The 17,642-nt window shown below is 41.6% G+C and overlaps 1 protein-coding gene across 3 annotated transcripts in view; it reads left to right on the top strand.

Annotated features, from left to right (window-relative positions):
- The window catches only part of LOC144210340 (netrin receptor UNC5D-like), a 65,212-nt gene that overhangs the window by 45,718 nt on the left and 1,852 nt on the right, over positions 1-17,642 (top strand). For 2 of the 3 annotated variants that reach the window (XM_077736962.1, XM_077736961.1), the window contains 16 exons: positions 2,050-2,193; positions 2,267-2,370; positions 5,918-6,095; positions 7,041-7,208; positions 7,292-7,456; positions 7,560-7,592; positions 9,064-9,288; positions 10,037-10,168; positions 10,354-10,560; positions 11,313-11,397; positions 12,501-12,672; positions 13,850-14,080; positions 14,153-14,302; positions 14,471-14,647; positions 14,744-14,922; positions 15,599-16,187. In XM_077736962.1, coding sequence (XP_077593088.1) covers positions 2,050-2,193; positions 2,267-2,370; positions 5,918-6,095; positions 7,041-7,208; positions 7,292-7,456; positions 7,560-7,592; positions 9,064-9,288; positions 10,037-10,168; positions 10,354-10,560; positions 11,313-11,397; positions 12,501-12,672; positions 13,850-14,080; positions 14,153-14,302; positions 14,471-14,647; positions 14,744-14,922; positions 15,599-15,794 — 2,546 coding nt within the window. In that variant the 3' untranslated portion in view covers positions 15,795-16,187. Of the gene's footprint in view, positions 1-2,049; positions 2,194-2,266; positions 2,371-5,917; positions 6,096-7,040; positions 7,209-7,291; positions 7,457-7,559; positions 7,593-9,063; positions 9,289-10,036; positions 10,169-10,353; positions 10,561-11,312; positions 11,398-12,500; positions 12,673-13,849; positions 14,081-14,152; positions 14,303-14,470; positions 14,648-14,743; positions 14,923-15,598; positions 16,188-16,417; positions 16,468-17,642 lie in introns of those variants that run through there. The other variant, XR_013329365.1, reaches the window with a different exon arrangement.

Genomic DNA, 17,642 nt, shown 5'->3' with positions numbered 1-17,642 from the left:
CAAAGGAAGGCATTAGAGATACCCTGATGGGATGAGATAAGACCAGGAGGGGGATGGAAATGGATACAAGGGGAAATAGAGGTGCTGAGGTCTTACTTGAAAAGAATTGAATGGAAAACAAAGCTGCATAGCAACTGCTCTAATGCTCCAATTGTCGACATTTCATAAAATAAACAAGGACTGTCAACCCTTAATTCAAATGTTCTGCACAGGCAATAAGTTAATTGATTAATACATAAAAAGCCAAAACTTAAACAAGGAGGAGCAAGCATGTTAGCTCATGAATAAATATTATAAATGAGGTCATCCTCAGTGAGCATTCAGTGCTTCCTAATTGCCACACGCTTACTTTTTTTTTTTTTGCACATCAACAAACCAAATAGGCACTCGGGGCATTTTAATGGTGGAATTAGGGTGATTTTCTCATGTGTGCGTGCCACATGCATTCCTGCAAGCCACACTCACACATGCATAAACAAATTTATTGAAGTTTTCCACTTTCATAAGACAGTGTCCATTAGTATCAACGCCCCCCCTTAAAATTAAATAAATAAATAGATGATGTGCAAGTCAAAGTATGTGCATATACAAGCTTCGGGCTTATGGGAGTCACCTGTTGTGCCTGCAGCGTGAGGTACTACATCATCATCACGTTGTTGGTTATTCATCAGGTTCTCTTGCGTGGACATCAATAAAGATGAGGTGGTCTGGGCGGGGTTTGTGATGCCCCTCGGCTTGCTTTGCGCTTTGGGCTCTCGTCGTAAAAGAGTCATGAAGCAAATTGATGCCATTTTTAGTAAGCTTGTATGTCTGTACGCCAACACTAATTTTAGCCTCAAACAAATATTTGCCCCCTTTTTCCCTTTTTTTTTTTACCCTGTGGCTATTTAACATGAAGTGGTTAAAATATTGATATTTTTTGGGACAAATGAGCTTCATATTTTGTCATTTTTAGTTCTCATTGTTTAAAAATGATGTTTTCAATTCACTTCATGGCATGTTTATTTGGTTATTAGATATTTTTCATGAAACAAATACTTCTGTCTCATATCTCTCTTTATGAATCTCCATATAAAACCAATACACCTGCAGTTTATAGCCAGGTGAGGCATATATGTTCTTTTTCTTAAATTGAGTGACATTTGGGCAGAGCAATTTACAGTAATTTTTGCTTTATAGTCCAGAAATTACAGTATAAAAAATATTGATCGCCCTTAGAGACATTTTCCACAACTATTATGTAAACCAGGCATTAAAATATCAGTTTTCGAAATCATCTCCCCTTTGATAGTGAACACTAAATGCATATTAATGCATCTTTATTTTCTGTGGATCTTAAGAAAGCAACCAAACGAGAGGAAGGTGACGATTAAACATGTCCAGAAATGAAATATGAAATCATCACGTCACACCGCAATTCGAATGCGTAATTGTCAGAGGAGCGATGGACATTTAAAAGCCTTCAATTACGCCACACAATAGCTGACTAGCTTATTGGACCCACAGGAAATTGCGGCTTCGGGCCACTCGTGATGATGAGCGTCTGGCTGGTGAATACATTTGCTAGAATAATGGGACCCCTTTGATGCTGTCGTCACAATGACTGAGCCCGCTGGGCTGACCCAAAGTAAAAGTACTAACTTTTGATTGTTTTCCTGACAGATCTGTGAAAAATGTGTGTCCTTGAATTCAGCGTTTTGTTTTTGCCCAACATCTTTTTCAAATAAGATGTCCCAAGATGAAAAATACATTCAAAACCTTCAGGCTTATGCGAAGAGCTGCCATTTTGATACTTTTGACAACCCTACTCAACACAAAGCTCATCACCCTATAATAACTCGTATAGAAAAGAAAAAAAAGAGTCTTATACTCTTAGATTACGGTATCTATCGCTTCTGAAGCATTATCTTCTTACCACTAACCTTATTTGCCTTTCCTTTTTAATATTGCTGCCTTTCAAAGAGCTATTTAAAATTTCTAAAAAGGCATTTTAATGAAAACAACTAGCCTTGATTATAGGAAATGTATTCTAACAATGGTTGTCAACAGGGCTGAAGATCCGTGAGGTGATGATCAACGTATCCCGTCAGCAGGTGGAGGACTTCCACGGTCCAGAGGACTACTGGTGCCTCTGCGTAGCTTGGAGCCACCTCGGAACATCCAAAAGCCACAAGGCGTCTGTACGGATCGCCTGTAAGTCCGAAATACTAAGTGCACAGTTTTGGTGTCTCTTGTGGTGTTCATGAAGCTTCCTTTTTTCCCCCAGACCTGAGGAAAAATTTTGAGCAAGACCCTCAAGGCTTGGAGGTGCCCCTGAGCGGCATGATTGTGCTGCATTGTCGTCCACCAGATGGGGTGCCTGCAGCCCAGGTGACTATGCCTTAAGTCTGTTTTTGTGGCGGCATTTTGAACGTGGGCAGATCTGTCTTCTGAGTCACTGCAGGGCAACATTTTTGTGAGATCCACTTCTTGGATTCTTAGTCTTAATCTACTAAAAAGATAAGAAAAAATATTGATTTTTATTAAATTAGATTAACTAAGCAATGCTTTGCAAGACAACTAAAATATTGATCTAATCTTTCTATTTGTATGTATAATATAACACATGTGAACTTTAAAAATACATCTGAATCAGGATGAAATAAAAAGTAGGAATAGAAAGAGAAAATATAATGATAAATACATAGTTTGTTCTCAGAGTACTGTAGTTTCCTACCACATCCCAAAAAACATGCAGAATAGGCTGATTGAACACTCTAAATTATCCTTAGGGGGTGGCTAGTAATCAATTAAAAGTGTCCCCCACCTACAGCCCAAAATTAGCTGGGATAGACTCCAGCAGACCTCACAGCCCTTATGAGGATTTAGCAGAACAGAAAGTGAGTGAAAAACAAATAAAAACCTCCACATTTATGTTCAAAGAATAGCTAAAAAGAGATTTTATTTTCCTTCACATCATCTCGGCCGTTTACCGTACCTGCATAAGTGTTAAAGGGCGCCACTGGAAAATCCAAAAAAAATACATCAAACATGACTTGCCACTGTGACTTTTTCAGTTGTCAGAGTCCTCGGCAAACGTGTGTTCCCCTGTTTGACATGTGGCCTTTTTAATTTCTCCCTCATGAATATCAATGTGAATATCAATGAGGACAACAATGAAAATAGCAACCAGCGCACACGCTGGCCATCCTGCTGAGCCGTGCTGCATCACGCTGAGCTTCCATCTGTACAATTCGACAAGTCCAAAGCTTAATTTTGCGCAAAAGTTGGGACTGTTGTTTCCTTTTGATTGACAGATAAATCCATATGGGGGATCCAATAACTACAGTATAGCATCCCAATCAGCCTTTCCCATTTCAAATATATTAAATGTTAATTGCTCTCAATGGCAACCATTAACTAAATACTCACTTTTTGTCTTATCATTATTTGTATTGCACCATTTGTCGAGAAATGGAAATAGCGAAAAGATGAGCGACAACTGAGCAAGGCAACTAAGGACTCATTCTCAATGAGTCATTTTAACTTTTTGACCTCTTTTGTTCTATTTAAGGGATTTGCGTAGGAGAATATCACATGGGTTATATTTGGCTCTTCAAACTTCTCTAGCTGTATTAAAAAAAAAAATCTTAATTGAAAAAAAATAGTGTCCTATCGTCTACAAGACTAAAGCAGACCTAAGCTCTTTTTTGCTATCACGCGTACTAAGCTTATTGCTGTTATCACAGCAGGACAGCAGATAACATGGACGCCTCTTTTTTTTTTTTTTGCATTAAAGTCACACAGCAAACCCTAACGCTAGCGTAACATCTTCTGGGCCTTTCTTGATATTTTTTTAATATAGGAAACAGGGCGGAATTTTAAGTTTGAGTTTAATAAATAAATATCTGATATGGGGATGACCTTTTCAACTTGGTATCATGAAAAAGACAAGAGAAGCTTCCTAAATGTAGATAGATGCTATTTCCAGCTGCAGCTGGGATTTACTTGACTTTATGGATTATTTACCAGCACTCTGCGCTTTGTCACATGCATCAATGCATCAACACACTGATGACCACAAAGTACTGTATTCAAATTCATATTTACGTTTTATATGATGTTGCCCAGATGCCATTTTTTTGCTCACAATACTGATTCCGATACTTGGTTCTTTATATGTGCCTATGTTAATGTCGCCATTCATAAAACATTAAATCATAGCTGGTAAATGGTAGTTGCCAACCATCATAGGGAGGACAACTAGTGTTTGGGAATTAAATCTCAAAGTTTTCATGTTGGGTAGAAGTCGCTGACTTGAATTTTAGTACCACATATAGTTTCAGAATTGGTGCAACACTATATCTAACTCATATATGATGGCACAGCAGTTTTACAATGACACTACTGCTGCTGTAGTAAAAGGTCACACCAAAAAGCTTTCAAATTTTTCAAATAATCTTTCTTTAAAGTGAGAAAAGCAATCTCGCACTTGCCCTAAATTCAATATGCTTAGTGTAATTGCCGATATTAGCTTGTGATTAAATGTGAACGTTATTATTATCACCCAACTTGCAGGCCTTTTTTAAACAGTAAAAAAATGCACTTTGTTCTGTTTGCTTTTTATAGCCGTGGACTTAATTGCTGACAATAGCTGCCGATATTGCCAACGATTTTTAAAGCAACCCATAATGTTGTTACACAAACTCTTGTTTTGTTCCCGTGGTTATGTTGGCTCTGCGGCAAAAAGAATGTTGACTTTTGTTTCCATGGAAACGCTAGGGATAAAGTCCTCATGTTCTTTTCTCCTTTTTATTGTAACGTCCAAGACTTTTCAACGGGGGGTAGAAAGCCACCGCTGCCATAATTGCGCGGGTCGAAGAATAATCGAACCGTGCACGCTCGGCAGCGTGGAACTTGATTGTACCACCAAGCGGGGGGAAAAACAGTAGAGACAAACATGCTGGACAAACTTGACAGAGCAAGTGACGTGGCCCACCAGCGGGCGCTAGATTAAAGATGGAAGACAGAGTACGCGGGCTAGAAAAATCAACAGCGCTCGTGATGACGTGATTCGCAAGTTATTGATTTTCTGGCATTTAGTTATTTTCCTCCTTTCAACTGAGGTTGCTTGGAAAGAGCAAGGCAATCACTGAGTTTGTTGGCTGCTGTGCTAATCCCTCAACGACTGGACGCCAAATACAAACACACAAATGCTACGCTCAAGCAAGCACACCTCGACTCATACCAGTGTATACATACGTGGAATTCCCAATGGGACTGACTTTTTAATCCCTAAATAAAGCGATGTGATTTACGGATTTCGTTCCCTGGAGAGTGGATATGAAGCTTCTAATGCTAATATCAATTTATTGCAGGGCTCAAGCGCAGGGACCAGTTAATACAGAGCATCTTTCACTAGAGTTTGATCATAAATTGGATCGAGTTTCACTTTGGTAGTTTGGCAGAAATGTTCACCCTGGAAACGTCAACTTGATTTCACGTGGGAAGGACCATTTTAGATATAATATGTATATTGTTTTTTTTTATAAATGGATTAAAATAACTGAATTAAAAGGCCTGAATACTCAGTTTTTTATAAATCTAAAATAATGTTTGTTTTAGCTTTTTTAAATATATTTTTAGATTTTTTTTTAAAATGATTTTTGAACCAAAAACACAGAAAAATGTTTTAAAAAGTACTATTATTTATTTAAAAGGGGGAGAATCATTAAATTTAATATACATACCACTTTGACACCTGTGCGCTAGAGTGTATATTTTTTCTTTAAATGGCTTGTTGGCACTTGGTGGAATGTTCTACTTCCACCCCCTGAAGTCTGTTGTACAAAACAATGTTATTTATCAAACATCATTTTATAAAGACCCACAAAAACATAGTCCATGGCTTCAAATGTTCTGTACTTTCCATATTCAGGTAGAATGGCTGAAAAACGACGAGGCTTTAAACGTTGGAAGCAGCGTCATGGATGCTAAAGGCGACCACCGATTGGTTATCTCTCAAGCCCAACTCTCTGATTCAGGAAACTACACTTGTGTGGCCAGCAACATCGTGGCCAAGCGACGCAGTTCCACAGCTGCTGTCATCGTCTTTGGTGAGTGATTAAAACCCTCAACTATGCATTTTTTTTGTTAAAGATTTGTTTCCAAGTGATTTGTGTTTTATTGCTTTTTGGGCTGATTTAGTCGATAGAGACAGGCAATGAAGCCGCCTCAGGAATTAATCAGGTTCTTCCCATCAATCACTCATTTCCATAATGTTCTTGATGGCCTGATGACTTGTTCTTCCTGTCTGATGATAGTCGATACGCTGACACGTCGCTTCATTTGCTGCAAATCACAGGCAAACGTGACACTCGATGCCGTTGATCATTGTTGTCTCACTGATGAACTCTAGAGACTGGCGGCTTTTTTCCAATTTAGTGTTTCTATCAGTGATCTATCATCATTTTTGCACTTCTTTCTTTGCGTACGTTTACTGAACAACTGCACACTAGAGTAGAAGTAAACAAACATGAGATTAATCACTCCATCGCTTTATTTTGTCTGGCCTTGGGGTTTTAGAAGGTGCTAACCAATGGCAATTGTGCACTACTCTCGTCTTCTCTGCGCAGCAGCAATCATATGGCACGTAGTAAATAAAATCCAAACTTTTTTTTACCTCTTTCCCCATGATGACACCGTTTATGCGGCAGTCAGTGGCAGCAGTCCACTCTTATGTTTTTTTTTTGTGTTTTACAGCATATTTTACATGAAAAATTAGAGGGAACATTGACATGCACCTGCTTATGGCAGGTGTGTCCATAGCGAGCAATGATGATGTCGCCCACACTGGTACTCAGTGCGCTTAGGGAGGTTGTCTTTCTGCCCACCAAACCAACGTAAAATTAGAGGGAACATTGGTGCTAACCATTACATTTCCCATCTATCAAAAAAGCGGAAAAATGTACCCTATTTGCATATGTAATGTCCCTACACTTCTAAACTACCTCATGTATATTGTATGTACTCTAAAGTCATTATAATATAATGTCTTGCAGTAAATGGCGGTTGGTCGTCGTGGAGCGATTGGTCGGCGTGCAACGTACGCTGCGGCCGCGGCGTCCACAAACGTTCACGCACGTGCACCAATCCGGCGCCTCTCAATGGCGGATCCTTTTGCGACGGAACGTCTGTGCAGAAAAACGCTTGCACTTCGCCGTGTCCAGGTGAGCTAGCCATGACTCGAAAAGATTGATGTGGCGTCGCATTTGCTTAAATGTTTGTGTTGTGGTGGTTACGACCTGCCCAGTGGACGGAGGCTGGGGCCTGTGGACCGAGTGGTCGGCATGCGATGGCGATTGCGAGAGGAGAAAGAGTCGTGAGTGTACGGCACCCGAACCTAAACATGGGGGACGGCTGTGTGACGGTGTGGCGCTGGCTACCGACAACTGCACTGGAGGCCTCTGCACGCAAAGTAAGAGTTGCAATACAAAAGTGTAACAGAACAGACAGAACAAGATGAGGGAGCAGTCTTGTACTATATTAATACATGGTTCAAATTTTTGTTTTGTTTTCAGATGGAAAACTGCTACGTGATGCCAAACCACAAGGTGAGTTTTAGTATAAGTGTGTTAAAGTCATCATGTTGATAACAATTATAGTGGATTGTTACCAGTATCGGAGAGTACTAAGAAATAATATGCTTTTTATCACCCTTCCCAAGACTTTCTGTACATAGGCCGATACCACACGGGATGTCGGAATCTGTATAGGGACAAATCTGTACAAATTAGAGTATTTTTTGTTCTTTTTTGCAGTACTAAGAAGTTCCAAGACCGAAAACTTTTTGGGACTTTAAGTCCAAATGAGGCTTAGGAGTCTTTGCTATGACTCCTCCTCACTTTGTCTTGGCTTTGTTAGTTTGTCCCAAACTTGGCGAGCCCTCAATTAACCTGCCAGTGGAAAAATGTTAATGTGCTTTTGTTATTTTTCCCATTTTTGCACTCCTTCTTGCTGAGTGGATTTTTCCCACTTTCCCACTTGGATCTTGTTATCTTCACGTAACAAGCCAGCAGCCCCATGCGCGTGCTCAATGTTTTGTCCTTGGTCCTCGTTTCTGCTTGGACCAAAATAGACTTTTGTCATTGCATATTTCACATACAAAGACATTATTGTACACAACCCTTGTGGTGATTCCTTAACAACCCAACTAGCAACCACCTCAAGTTCTTTTTGTCTATCCAGATCCAACAACTTGTTTACTCTCATAACTTATTCAATTCCTAACTTTCTAAGGCATCTTATTTTATTACTGGTTTTGCCTTAATACTATTTTTTTGGTCTGTAATACCAATTACTGCATTCTCTCCTGAATGTAGAGATGAAGTACTACAATGACTTGGTCCTACCTGATATGGCAGATCATAAATAAATGAATGATCTCCATTTAAAATTGGATACTTAAAATTCTCTCTACGGACAAAATGTTCTTGTTTTTTTATGTTTGTTCATTTTGGTGTCAAGCCTGATGCCCCCATTGAGTCCACAGTGTGTGCAATTATACAACATTAGTACATTAGCTTGGCACATCACTTATGCAAGCAGAGGATACAAATTGGCATTGGCTGGCCTGCTTTTTCCAGTTTTCATCAAAAAAAAGCTAGGTCAAGATCTTTTTTCAAAAAATGTGGAATCCCAGCTGATTTGACTGTTTAACGTACATTTGAAGTAACGGCCCATATATCGAAAACATAGCTGCCAAATGAGCACTTTCAAAAACACACAGCGGAATAAAACTCAAACGAACTCATAATTTTCCTCCTTGTTTGCTGTTTTTTTTCTTTTACCAATGCTTTTTTAATGGCATTTTGTTATTGTTAACCATATTGGCAAAGGGCAAGCTGTGGTTGGAAACTAAATATCTGCTATTTCTTTTAGTATTAGTGGATACTAATGGCATATAAGAGCTACTTCCAAAATTACTCATTACTTACTTATTTGTATTTAGTTACTTTAAGCAATAATAAATGAATGAATCAATTAGTAGGCATTAGTAAACACAATTGCTGTTGTTGTTTTTAGGTGTTGTGGAGAATGGAGTTGGCGGCGTCGGCAGCATCGGCAATGGCGGTGGAAGTGACGTGGCGCTCTACTCCGGCCTAGCGGCGGGCGCGGCCACAGTGGCGCTGCTGATCGTGGGCGTCACCGTATACCGCCGAAGCCGCCGAGACTACGGAGTAGATGTCATCGACTCATCCGCCCTCTCCGGAGGGTTCCAGTCCTTCAACTTCAAGACGTCACGCCAAGGTGACACTAATGCCACATGTACATAAGCATACATATACAGTAGGTTTATGTATTCCAAGATAGAATTACCATAAAGAATGGAGTGATTTAAAGTTATGTCTATGTGCTTTACAGTATCTGTATGAATCATGAATGTGGGTTCATATGAATAATTCATGCATGCTGTTTAATCTTTTATTGTATGCATGTGTGATTCTTAATGTAAATTTGTTTTACAAAGTTAGCAGAGTTGTTATTATATTACGGCAAGACGGCTGCAGGAAATGTTGGCTGCTGTGACCACTTTTGCTTCTCTAAATTATAAGTGCCTTTATAGCGATGCTATTCATGCAATGGTGCATTGTCACTCTATTAAAAAAAAATGTCAAAATGCAATACTACTATTCTAAAATACTGACTCATAGTAGGTAGCCTATTTTCTAAGTTAATTTTAGTTATTCTTAAAACTGGGGTGTCCAAACCTCTTTAACATCAAAGGATGCAACTTAAAATTGGACCAAAAAGTTTGGCTTTTTAAATGCGTTCTTATATCTTTGCCAATTCCTAAGCTAATTTCAACATGTCAGATTTTGACTCCTTGTCCAATGGAGGCCCTTTTTAAGTGACTAGTTCCGTCTAGTGTTAAAACTGACAAGTATAAAAGAATCCAATGAAATTTTAATCATTTTCTGCGGCCAATAAGAAATGGGCAGTGGGCCCAAGTCTGGACAGGCATGTCCTAAACTACAAAATAAATGTCTTTCCGCAGGGAACACTCTGCTGATCCACTCGTCGCTACAGCCCGACCTAAGCGTGTCTCGCACATACACGAGTCCCATGTGCTTCCATGATGCCATGGACAAGGAGCTTTTGGACCCTCTCCCGGTTATTAAGATGAAAGGTGAGACCCTCTCAGATCTGCTCTTCATAACATGACAATAATCTCACTCTCTTACACAAGCTTATTATTTATTCACTGGTAAATAAGCAATGTAGTTCTTGATTAATGTGAGACTAACTGGCCTAATTATTACTGCCTTCTCATTGACTCGGTTACATTACTTAAGTACTCACTTATGCACGCAGGGTCGGAGGGTTCTGACTTTCACCCCCAGACGTTCCCAAGAGGTCTCTCTCCAGACTATCGCGGTGTCGTGGTGGGCGCCACGCTGAGCCGCGGAGAGAGGAGCTTCTTTGGCTCACAGGGGGCTCTGGCACCCGCCATTAGGCCAAGACACAAAGCCACAGCCATGTTGGGGCACGCAGGAGGACGCCTGGTGGTGCCAAACACAGGTACCCCACTTTTTATAGCCAACATTTCTTCTTCTTGCTTTCCGAAACTTCATTTTCTCACTTCCTTCTCTCATCCATACCTTCTTTCCAAGCATCCCCCTTCTCGTCTCGCTCTGAGCTCCTTTTTGTCCCCAGGCCAAAACAAAAAAATCACAAGAACACTTTGCCAGCGAGGCGGGCATTTTGGAAATGCTTGACCTTGTCGTTATTGGCCCGCAGCAAGAATGTGAAAATGTCATCCATCCAGCGAGAACATTCATTTCTCATTCACTCCATAGATGAAAGCCGACAGCTTTGGCCTTCTCGCAAACGCCTCAATTAGCCTCCTCGGTTTTGGAAAGCACAGAAACATCAACAGTGGGGAAACACACTCAAATTTGAAGATGATGCTTTTCTTTAATGAGATAAAAAGATTTGAAGGAAAACATAAATGAATTCGTCCGGAACATTTTTTAACTTGAAAACAATATCATTGCTGCAGGTTACAGTTAATGTGCTTAATATATTTTTTTTTCAATTTAATTTTCTATATTTATTCTAAGTTTGAATTGAATTGAATGCTTTATTGTTATTGTAGATACAAATACATACTTTATTGTACATTGTACAAAGAGATGCATTCCAGTTCCGCATTACTACTATTGATATTTAGTTAAGTAATCCTTCAATAATTTTTTTTAAAATGGAAATTCATGTGTCAATGATAATGTTCTGTAGGTCACGAATGCTAATAATACCAATGCTGTGCACAGGTGTGAGTCTTCTGGTGCCCGTCGGAGGGATCGCTAATGACATTACATGGGAAACCAGCGTCATCGTCAACCAGGAGGACAGCAGGTAGTTTGTACTGACTTTGTCTGTTAATTATTTGTGTTATTCAATGGTTAGTTTGTCATCTTGTCTTTGTTGGTCAAGTTTATGGTTGCCAGGGTTTTATTTAGTTGCATTTTCGGCCAGTTCGGCGTCATCTCGGGGAGCTTTGAAGGTAATAAGTGACCAAGAGATGATGACATGCCCCTCTGGCTTTAGCCACCTTTGAGCCTCGACTCGCTTCTTCTGCACTGCGTTGTGCAGCACTGTGATAAGGCGCGTGCACTTTGCTGCTTAAGGAAGCTGCCGGAGTCGCGGCACCGAGCTGTCAATCAAACACTATCAGCCCATAGGCGGGGGAAAGTCCTGCAGGATGGCGAAATGGGATTTCATTTCTTTTCTTCCGAGCTCACTTTCACATGCTCAAGAATCTCCGATATGTCAGGCTCAGTCACTGTTGTTGTGTGAGACACCAATTGACCAGGAAATGCTGCTATATGCCAGAATTTAAATGGAATAAATCTACAAAAGACATTGGAGGAACATTAATACATAATAATAATGTTAACTCATTCATTGAAATCAACTGTAATGACTGTCATTATGCGTGACCAGACTTTTCGTCGGTCAGCACCATGGACAGAGGTCACACCTGCCACTTGAATTGCTGGGATTGGACGAATTTAACCTACTGCTTTATTGTTGGCAGAGCATGTACATTGCAAAATAGCACCTTTGGCAACTTTTTTAGTGAAGTCTCTTGAGTTTGTGTAGCAGAATCAGGGCTTCGTAGATCATCTGTCCAGTTTGAGCAGATGTGACCGCTGTCCATGGTGCTGACCGACCAGTAAAATGATTTAGGGAAGCAATAATTTGGTCTATTTTCTATCTAATGCTGAATAATGAATGTTGTTTAATGTCATCTCAACAGTCATCTGGCAACTGCATTTGAACTGCACTTGAGTTTGAGTTAGATTTATTGAATAAAGGGACCATACAAATGAATGAACATATACATATAAATATGTAAGATAACAGCCAAGCCGGCCAGTTAGTCACTTGCTCCATCCTGTTATATATTGTAAAGTGAAGATAAAGTGCAAATAACAAGCTACTGTTATGACTCATAGCTTGGCGTTGGGTGAAGGATCAGAGATTTTCTTGAGTCCCGCCGTCACATATGGCCCACCAGGAATGGTCCTGTCCTGTCCCGTGGTCCTGACTGTGCCCCACTGCGCTGAGGCGGCCACCGACCACTGGATCCCGCGACTGAAGAGGCAGACGCAGGACCGCAAGTGGGAGGTCAGCTATCCATTTTGACACTAACCTTATTTGCAATACATCCTCCATCTCGCCACCAACCAACTCGCGCTTTTCACCATAGCAGTACTGTCCGTGTCACTCACCTCCTTCTCAATCGTGGAGCTCTTTTAATGGTCTCGTGACCTCATCAAAAGGCAACCGAGGCCTCATGCACAGGGGGCAAGCTGGAGGAGTCTCCTTTGAGGCATCATATACGCACACACCCACGCAAAAGACTACGATCAATCGACGGAGTGCAAGATAATGAGAAAGATATCTGATGTAACCATGAATTTCCCAGAATTAGCGTTTTGAACACAACTGGAGGTCTCTGCCGTCCATTAAAGTGCCAAAAGAGTTCCCTGCTGTACTCTTGATGTGTCAACTTTAAGATGCCTCAAAGACAAATATGGAGATTTCCTAGAAATGTAGAAATGAGTCAAAGATCATTTCATTTTTTGCCATTGGACCGTTGAGTGAGATTTTCAGAAATTCCATACTCCCAACATATCTAAAATCTAATCAGAATTGGTGAAATAATAGTGTTCCTCATTTAAGTCCACAAAAATAAACAAAATAGCCAAAGAAGCATTGAAGCAAGTCATTTGCCACCATCTTTTATTCAAATATACAGACTCATTTTCATCAAATTGGCTCCTGTTAAGATAAAATCCTGGAACTGATAGTTGAATCTCCTTCCTTTACTTTTTTATAACATATCATACTATAATCTGAATGTTTCTTATTAAAAGAAAACTCATTACCCAAACATTTTGTAGCCTGCTACACATGTGCCATTCCCATTCATTTGAATGAATTAAATATCTTATATTTATACTAGTATTTAGGGTTATGAGTTGTCAAACTTAAAGGCACCACTCTATCTATATCCATTGTGCAGGCTGGTCTTATTATGAACAAATAGCAAAAGAGAACTACTAAGGTTTGCCTACCCCTGCTTCTCAAAATGTAGCCATACAAGCTGAAACAATTTAATTTATGCATTGCATATGCATCCTTTATCTATAACATGTCAGTGGTGTTCATCCAATCCCACTTTCATTATCGCTCCCCGTAGGAGGTAATTGCAGCTACTGTCCTAAGAGTCAGGCTGGCGACAGTTTGACACGCGTTGAAATCCGCATGTAGGCTCAACCTTTTCTCTCCTTCCTAACAGGACGTGATGTGCGTGCGGGAGGAGTGCACTTCCTGCTACTGCCTGCTGGAAGAGCAGCGCTGCCACATGCTGCTTGAGCATCCCGGTCGCTACGCCCTGGTGGGCGAACCCCTACGGCCGCACGCCGCTAAGCGCCTGCGATTGGCCGCCTTCGGAAGCCACGACGCCGCCAAGACGATGGGCTTCATCCTCAGGGTCTACTGCGTGGACGACACGCCGCACGCCTTCCAAGTAACGACTCAAGCTCCTTTTTGTTTTTACTCTCTTGACCCAACGTTAATTTTCCTTATTTGGAATTGGTAGGAGGTGGCGGCGGGCGAGCGCGTTCAAGGCGGGCGCCTGCTGGAGGAACCCAAAGTGTTGTCATTCCGCGGGAACGCGCTAAGCCTGCAGGTGAATATCCAGGATGTCTCGCAGATGCTGTGGAACATCAAGCCTTTCACCACCTGCCAGGTAAAACCGACAAGATATCGACTCTTTTGTCTACTCTGCGGGTTATATTTTAACAAATCCTTGAAACTATCTCATATATCGTCCTCTCTTCCTCCCACTTTTTATTGTCCCTCTCACTTTTACACTCTTCTTCTGCTCTCTCTATGTTTTTGTTATACTCCTGTTCAGGAGTTCTCCTTCTGTCAGGTGTGGTGGAGCAAACAGCGCCCCCTGCACTGTGCCTTCTCCCTGGAGCGTAACAACAGCTCCTCATCCCCTTCGTCTCCCCTCTCGTGTAAGATCAGCGTGCGACAGGTTCAAGGTGAAGAGCAAATCCTTCAGGTCTACACCACAGTTCAACCTGAGGTGAGACTGCAAAAATTGTATGTTTACAGTCCATGATTTTGACTGTCCTTGAACTCCTATAATTGTATTTTGCTTATCCTCCCCCTCCCCTTCCAGAACGCAAAATTAGCATTCCCGATCTCGAGTGAGTCCGACTGCTCCGTCACCTCCCAGACGGGATCACGGGCCTTCAAGATCCCGCTCTCCATCCGCCAAAGGATCAGCGCTACGTTCGACGGCAGCAACTCCAAGGGAAAAGACTGGCGCCTCTTAGCCCAGAAGCTCCATGTGGACGGGTGAGAAATCTCCCATTTCAACCCTGAATGGACTCACACACAGATGGAAAAGCAGAATTGGTTAACTGCTTATTTAGAATGTAGGCTAGGGGCAGCAGCCTGGCCGGCAGGTCTAATCTGCCATCAGGCACCAAAGCCTTCGGTCCTGCCCAGGTTGCTGATTTCATTATAGATCCCCGTGGCGTGCAAGTTAGTAGGGGGAGCGGCGTTCCGTTTGGCACGCCAGATTCTCATCGGGAAGGTCTCGCTCGGACTGTTGGGAACCTGGGCCTGATCACTCTTTACTTGCGTGAATGCCTGCTGATTGCTGATGACCTCGCTAGTGGGAAATGTAGGAATAGAAATGACACGACTGGAGTGAGACAGGAGAAGAGTCTGGGGTCTCTTGGGTTCGCTAAGCTGATTTATGCAATTATTTCTGCAAATATTTACACGTGGTCACTGGTAGGGATGAGGAAGAACAAGGGGGGTGGGGTAGAAAATTTTACCATAGCAACCTATGGTGAAACACTGTCCCCTAGTGGACTTTACTTCACTAGATCTGTCACCTTCTGCGAGAACTTGCTTGTGAGTCCATTTTTAAAGACAATTCCAAATGCTATGTTCTCATTTCCTTCATTCATTTGAAGGGTGAGGTCGTTTTTCAGATGTTGACAGTTGTATTTTTACTTTGCAGAAACCTGGGCTACTTTGCCTGCCATGAAAGCCCGGCATCAGTGATCTTGAGCCTGTGGGAAGCACAACAGCAAGACTCAGCCGACCTGGACTCCCTGGCCAGCGCCTTGGAGGAGATTGGTCGGGTACAATCGCCCACTGGGAACACTGGCAAGGACACGCGGGGTTCCCTAAACTCGGCAAGGACTGCAGATTGAAGGTCTGGACAAATGCATGAACGCTTATCAGCAGGGACTTCCTTCCTGGAATCAAACACCAGCTCCTTTAAGGTGAGCTTTGCGTCGTTGGGATGGACGGACAAGTGTCCATCGTGGAGAGATGATTTCCCGAGTTCCTCTTCCTTCGGGGGTCGGGGGGACAAACATTTAGTGTGACGTCATGTTGTCATTTTTTTTGCTTTTGCGTCGTGTCTATAATCGTGCAAAAAAAGTCGAGGCCATAACGAATGCGAAATGTTGGAGACTTGATGCCAAATGTGCTATACAAATTGTCATGAGGAAGATTGTTTTAGGGTGGGACACTCGATGAAGGGTAAGAGCCCAGGGCCTGGTTCACTTGCACCCAACAGAATAAAGTGGCTTTGTGTCCAATCGTGTGACTCTCTTCTCACTTTTCATACTACCAAACCTGGTTAAACATGCTTATTTTCTGGAAAACTACAGCTTTCAGCAGACTACAGTACACATGAGTTAGTTTAGCAGCAACACATTGCTATAAATCCTTTAAGTCCTGACAAACAATACCTGAATGAATTCTATGCTCATAGTTAAACTTGACTGGGAATATACTATATGTTTAATTGCAAATTCATTCATTGCAGGGGTGCTTGAGCCGGGTAAAAAGACGACAACAACCTGAACTGGTCACCAGGTAATCACTTTCCTTTAATATGGTGACTTTAGGAACACACTGGAGTGTGTTGCATTCAGGTCCAATTCCCAAACGAGGACAAATAAGTCCCCTGTTTAACCAACAATGCTGTATTGCCAATGCGACACCAAGAGAGGGAGTTGTCCTTTTTCTTTCTAATTCTGAAAGTGGCTTGACTTGTACGCATGCCCCATGCACACAGTTTCCATGACACAGGGCCTCTGACCCCACAACACACACACAGCTTGAGGTCTATGTGTAACAGGGAATGCTGGGCAAATATTAATCTACTTTATTACCTTTACTGCTAAGCGTGACCGGGCCGGATGTCCATGGAGACCTCTCACCACCCAATAATCCCGCAACCCCTTGCTTCAATAGCTACTCCCACCACCCAATAGCATTCCGGCTGGGACAAACAGGAAGTGTGTGTGTGGATATGTGTGTGTGTGTGTGTCTGAGTGGGGTTGGAGGGGGGGAGGCACTAAATGTAAGTCATGTGCAGCTCATGAGAACTAAAAGCTATGCAGAAAAAAATAGTGGCAAACTTGTTTTGCTTTGGGACAACTGGGTCCCAACTCATTGGCTGCCAAGGCTTCATTCTTGTTCCCAGGGTAACACCTGTAGTTAGTGTCCGTAAATGAGTTTACTGTATGTTTATTTGTGTTTTTTTGTTAGATATGAATATAGTAGAAACGTATTAGGGTTTCAAAGTGAAGTTTTTGGTTGTTGGAGTGATGGCTTCCAAGATGGTTGTCACAAACAGGGATCTGTATTTCAAAGTTGTTAGTTTGGGTTTTATTATATAAGGCAGGGTTAGGGGACTGATGGCTCGGGAGCTGCATGTGGCTATTTTGATGGGTGCTTATGGCTCTCCGTTAAACTGTGAGCTAAAATTTGGACACTATGTCTAGAGTTGCTTTAATCTTCTAGTTTTTAATTAAACCTTTCTGCATGCATGCATCCCATGGATAAGCATCATGGTGACAATTTTGTCAACATAATTCTGGGACTTTTTCTACTTTTAAGGCAGTGAAATGACTAAAAATGCACATTCTCAGAATTTACTTCTAGTAAATTCTGAGTATGGCTCTCAATGGATAACAATTGAAAATATGAATTGTTTATGGCTCTTTCTGTCAAAAAAGGTTCCCGGCCCCTTATATAGGGGTTAT

This window comes from Stigmatopora nigra, chromosome 17, assembly GCF_051989575.1.
Source record: "Stigmatopora nigra isolate UIUO_SnigA chromosome 17, RoL_Snig_1.1, whole genome shotgun sequence".
Lineage (NCBI taxonomy): Eukaryota > Metazoa > Chordata > Actinopteri > Syngnathiformes > Syngnathidae > Stigmatopora > Stigmatopora nigra.
Note: the sequence above shows the minus strand (reverse complement) of the source record. Positions and strands in the feature narration are given on the sequence as shown.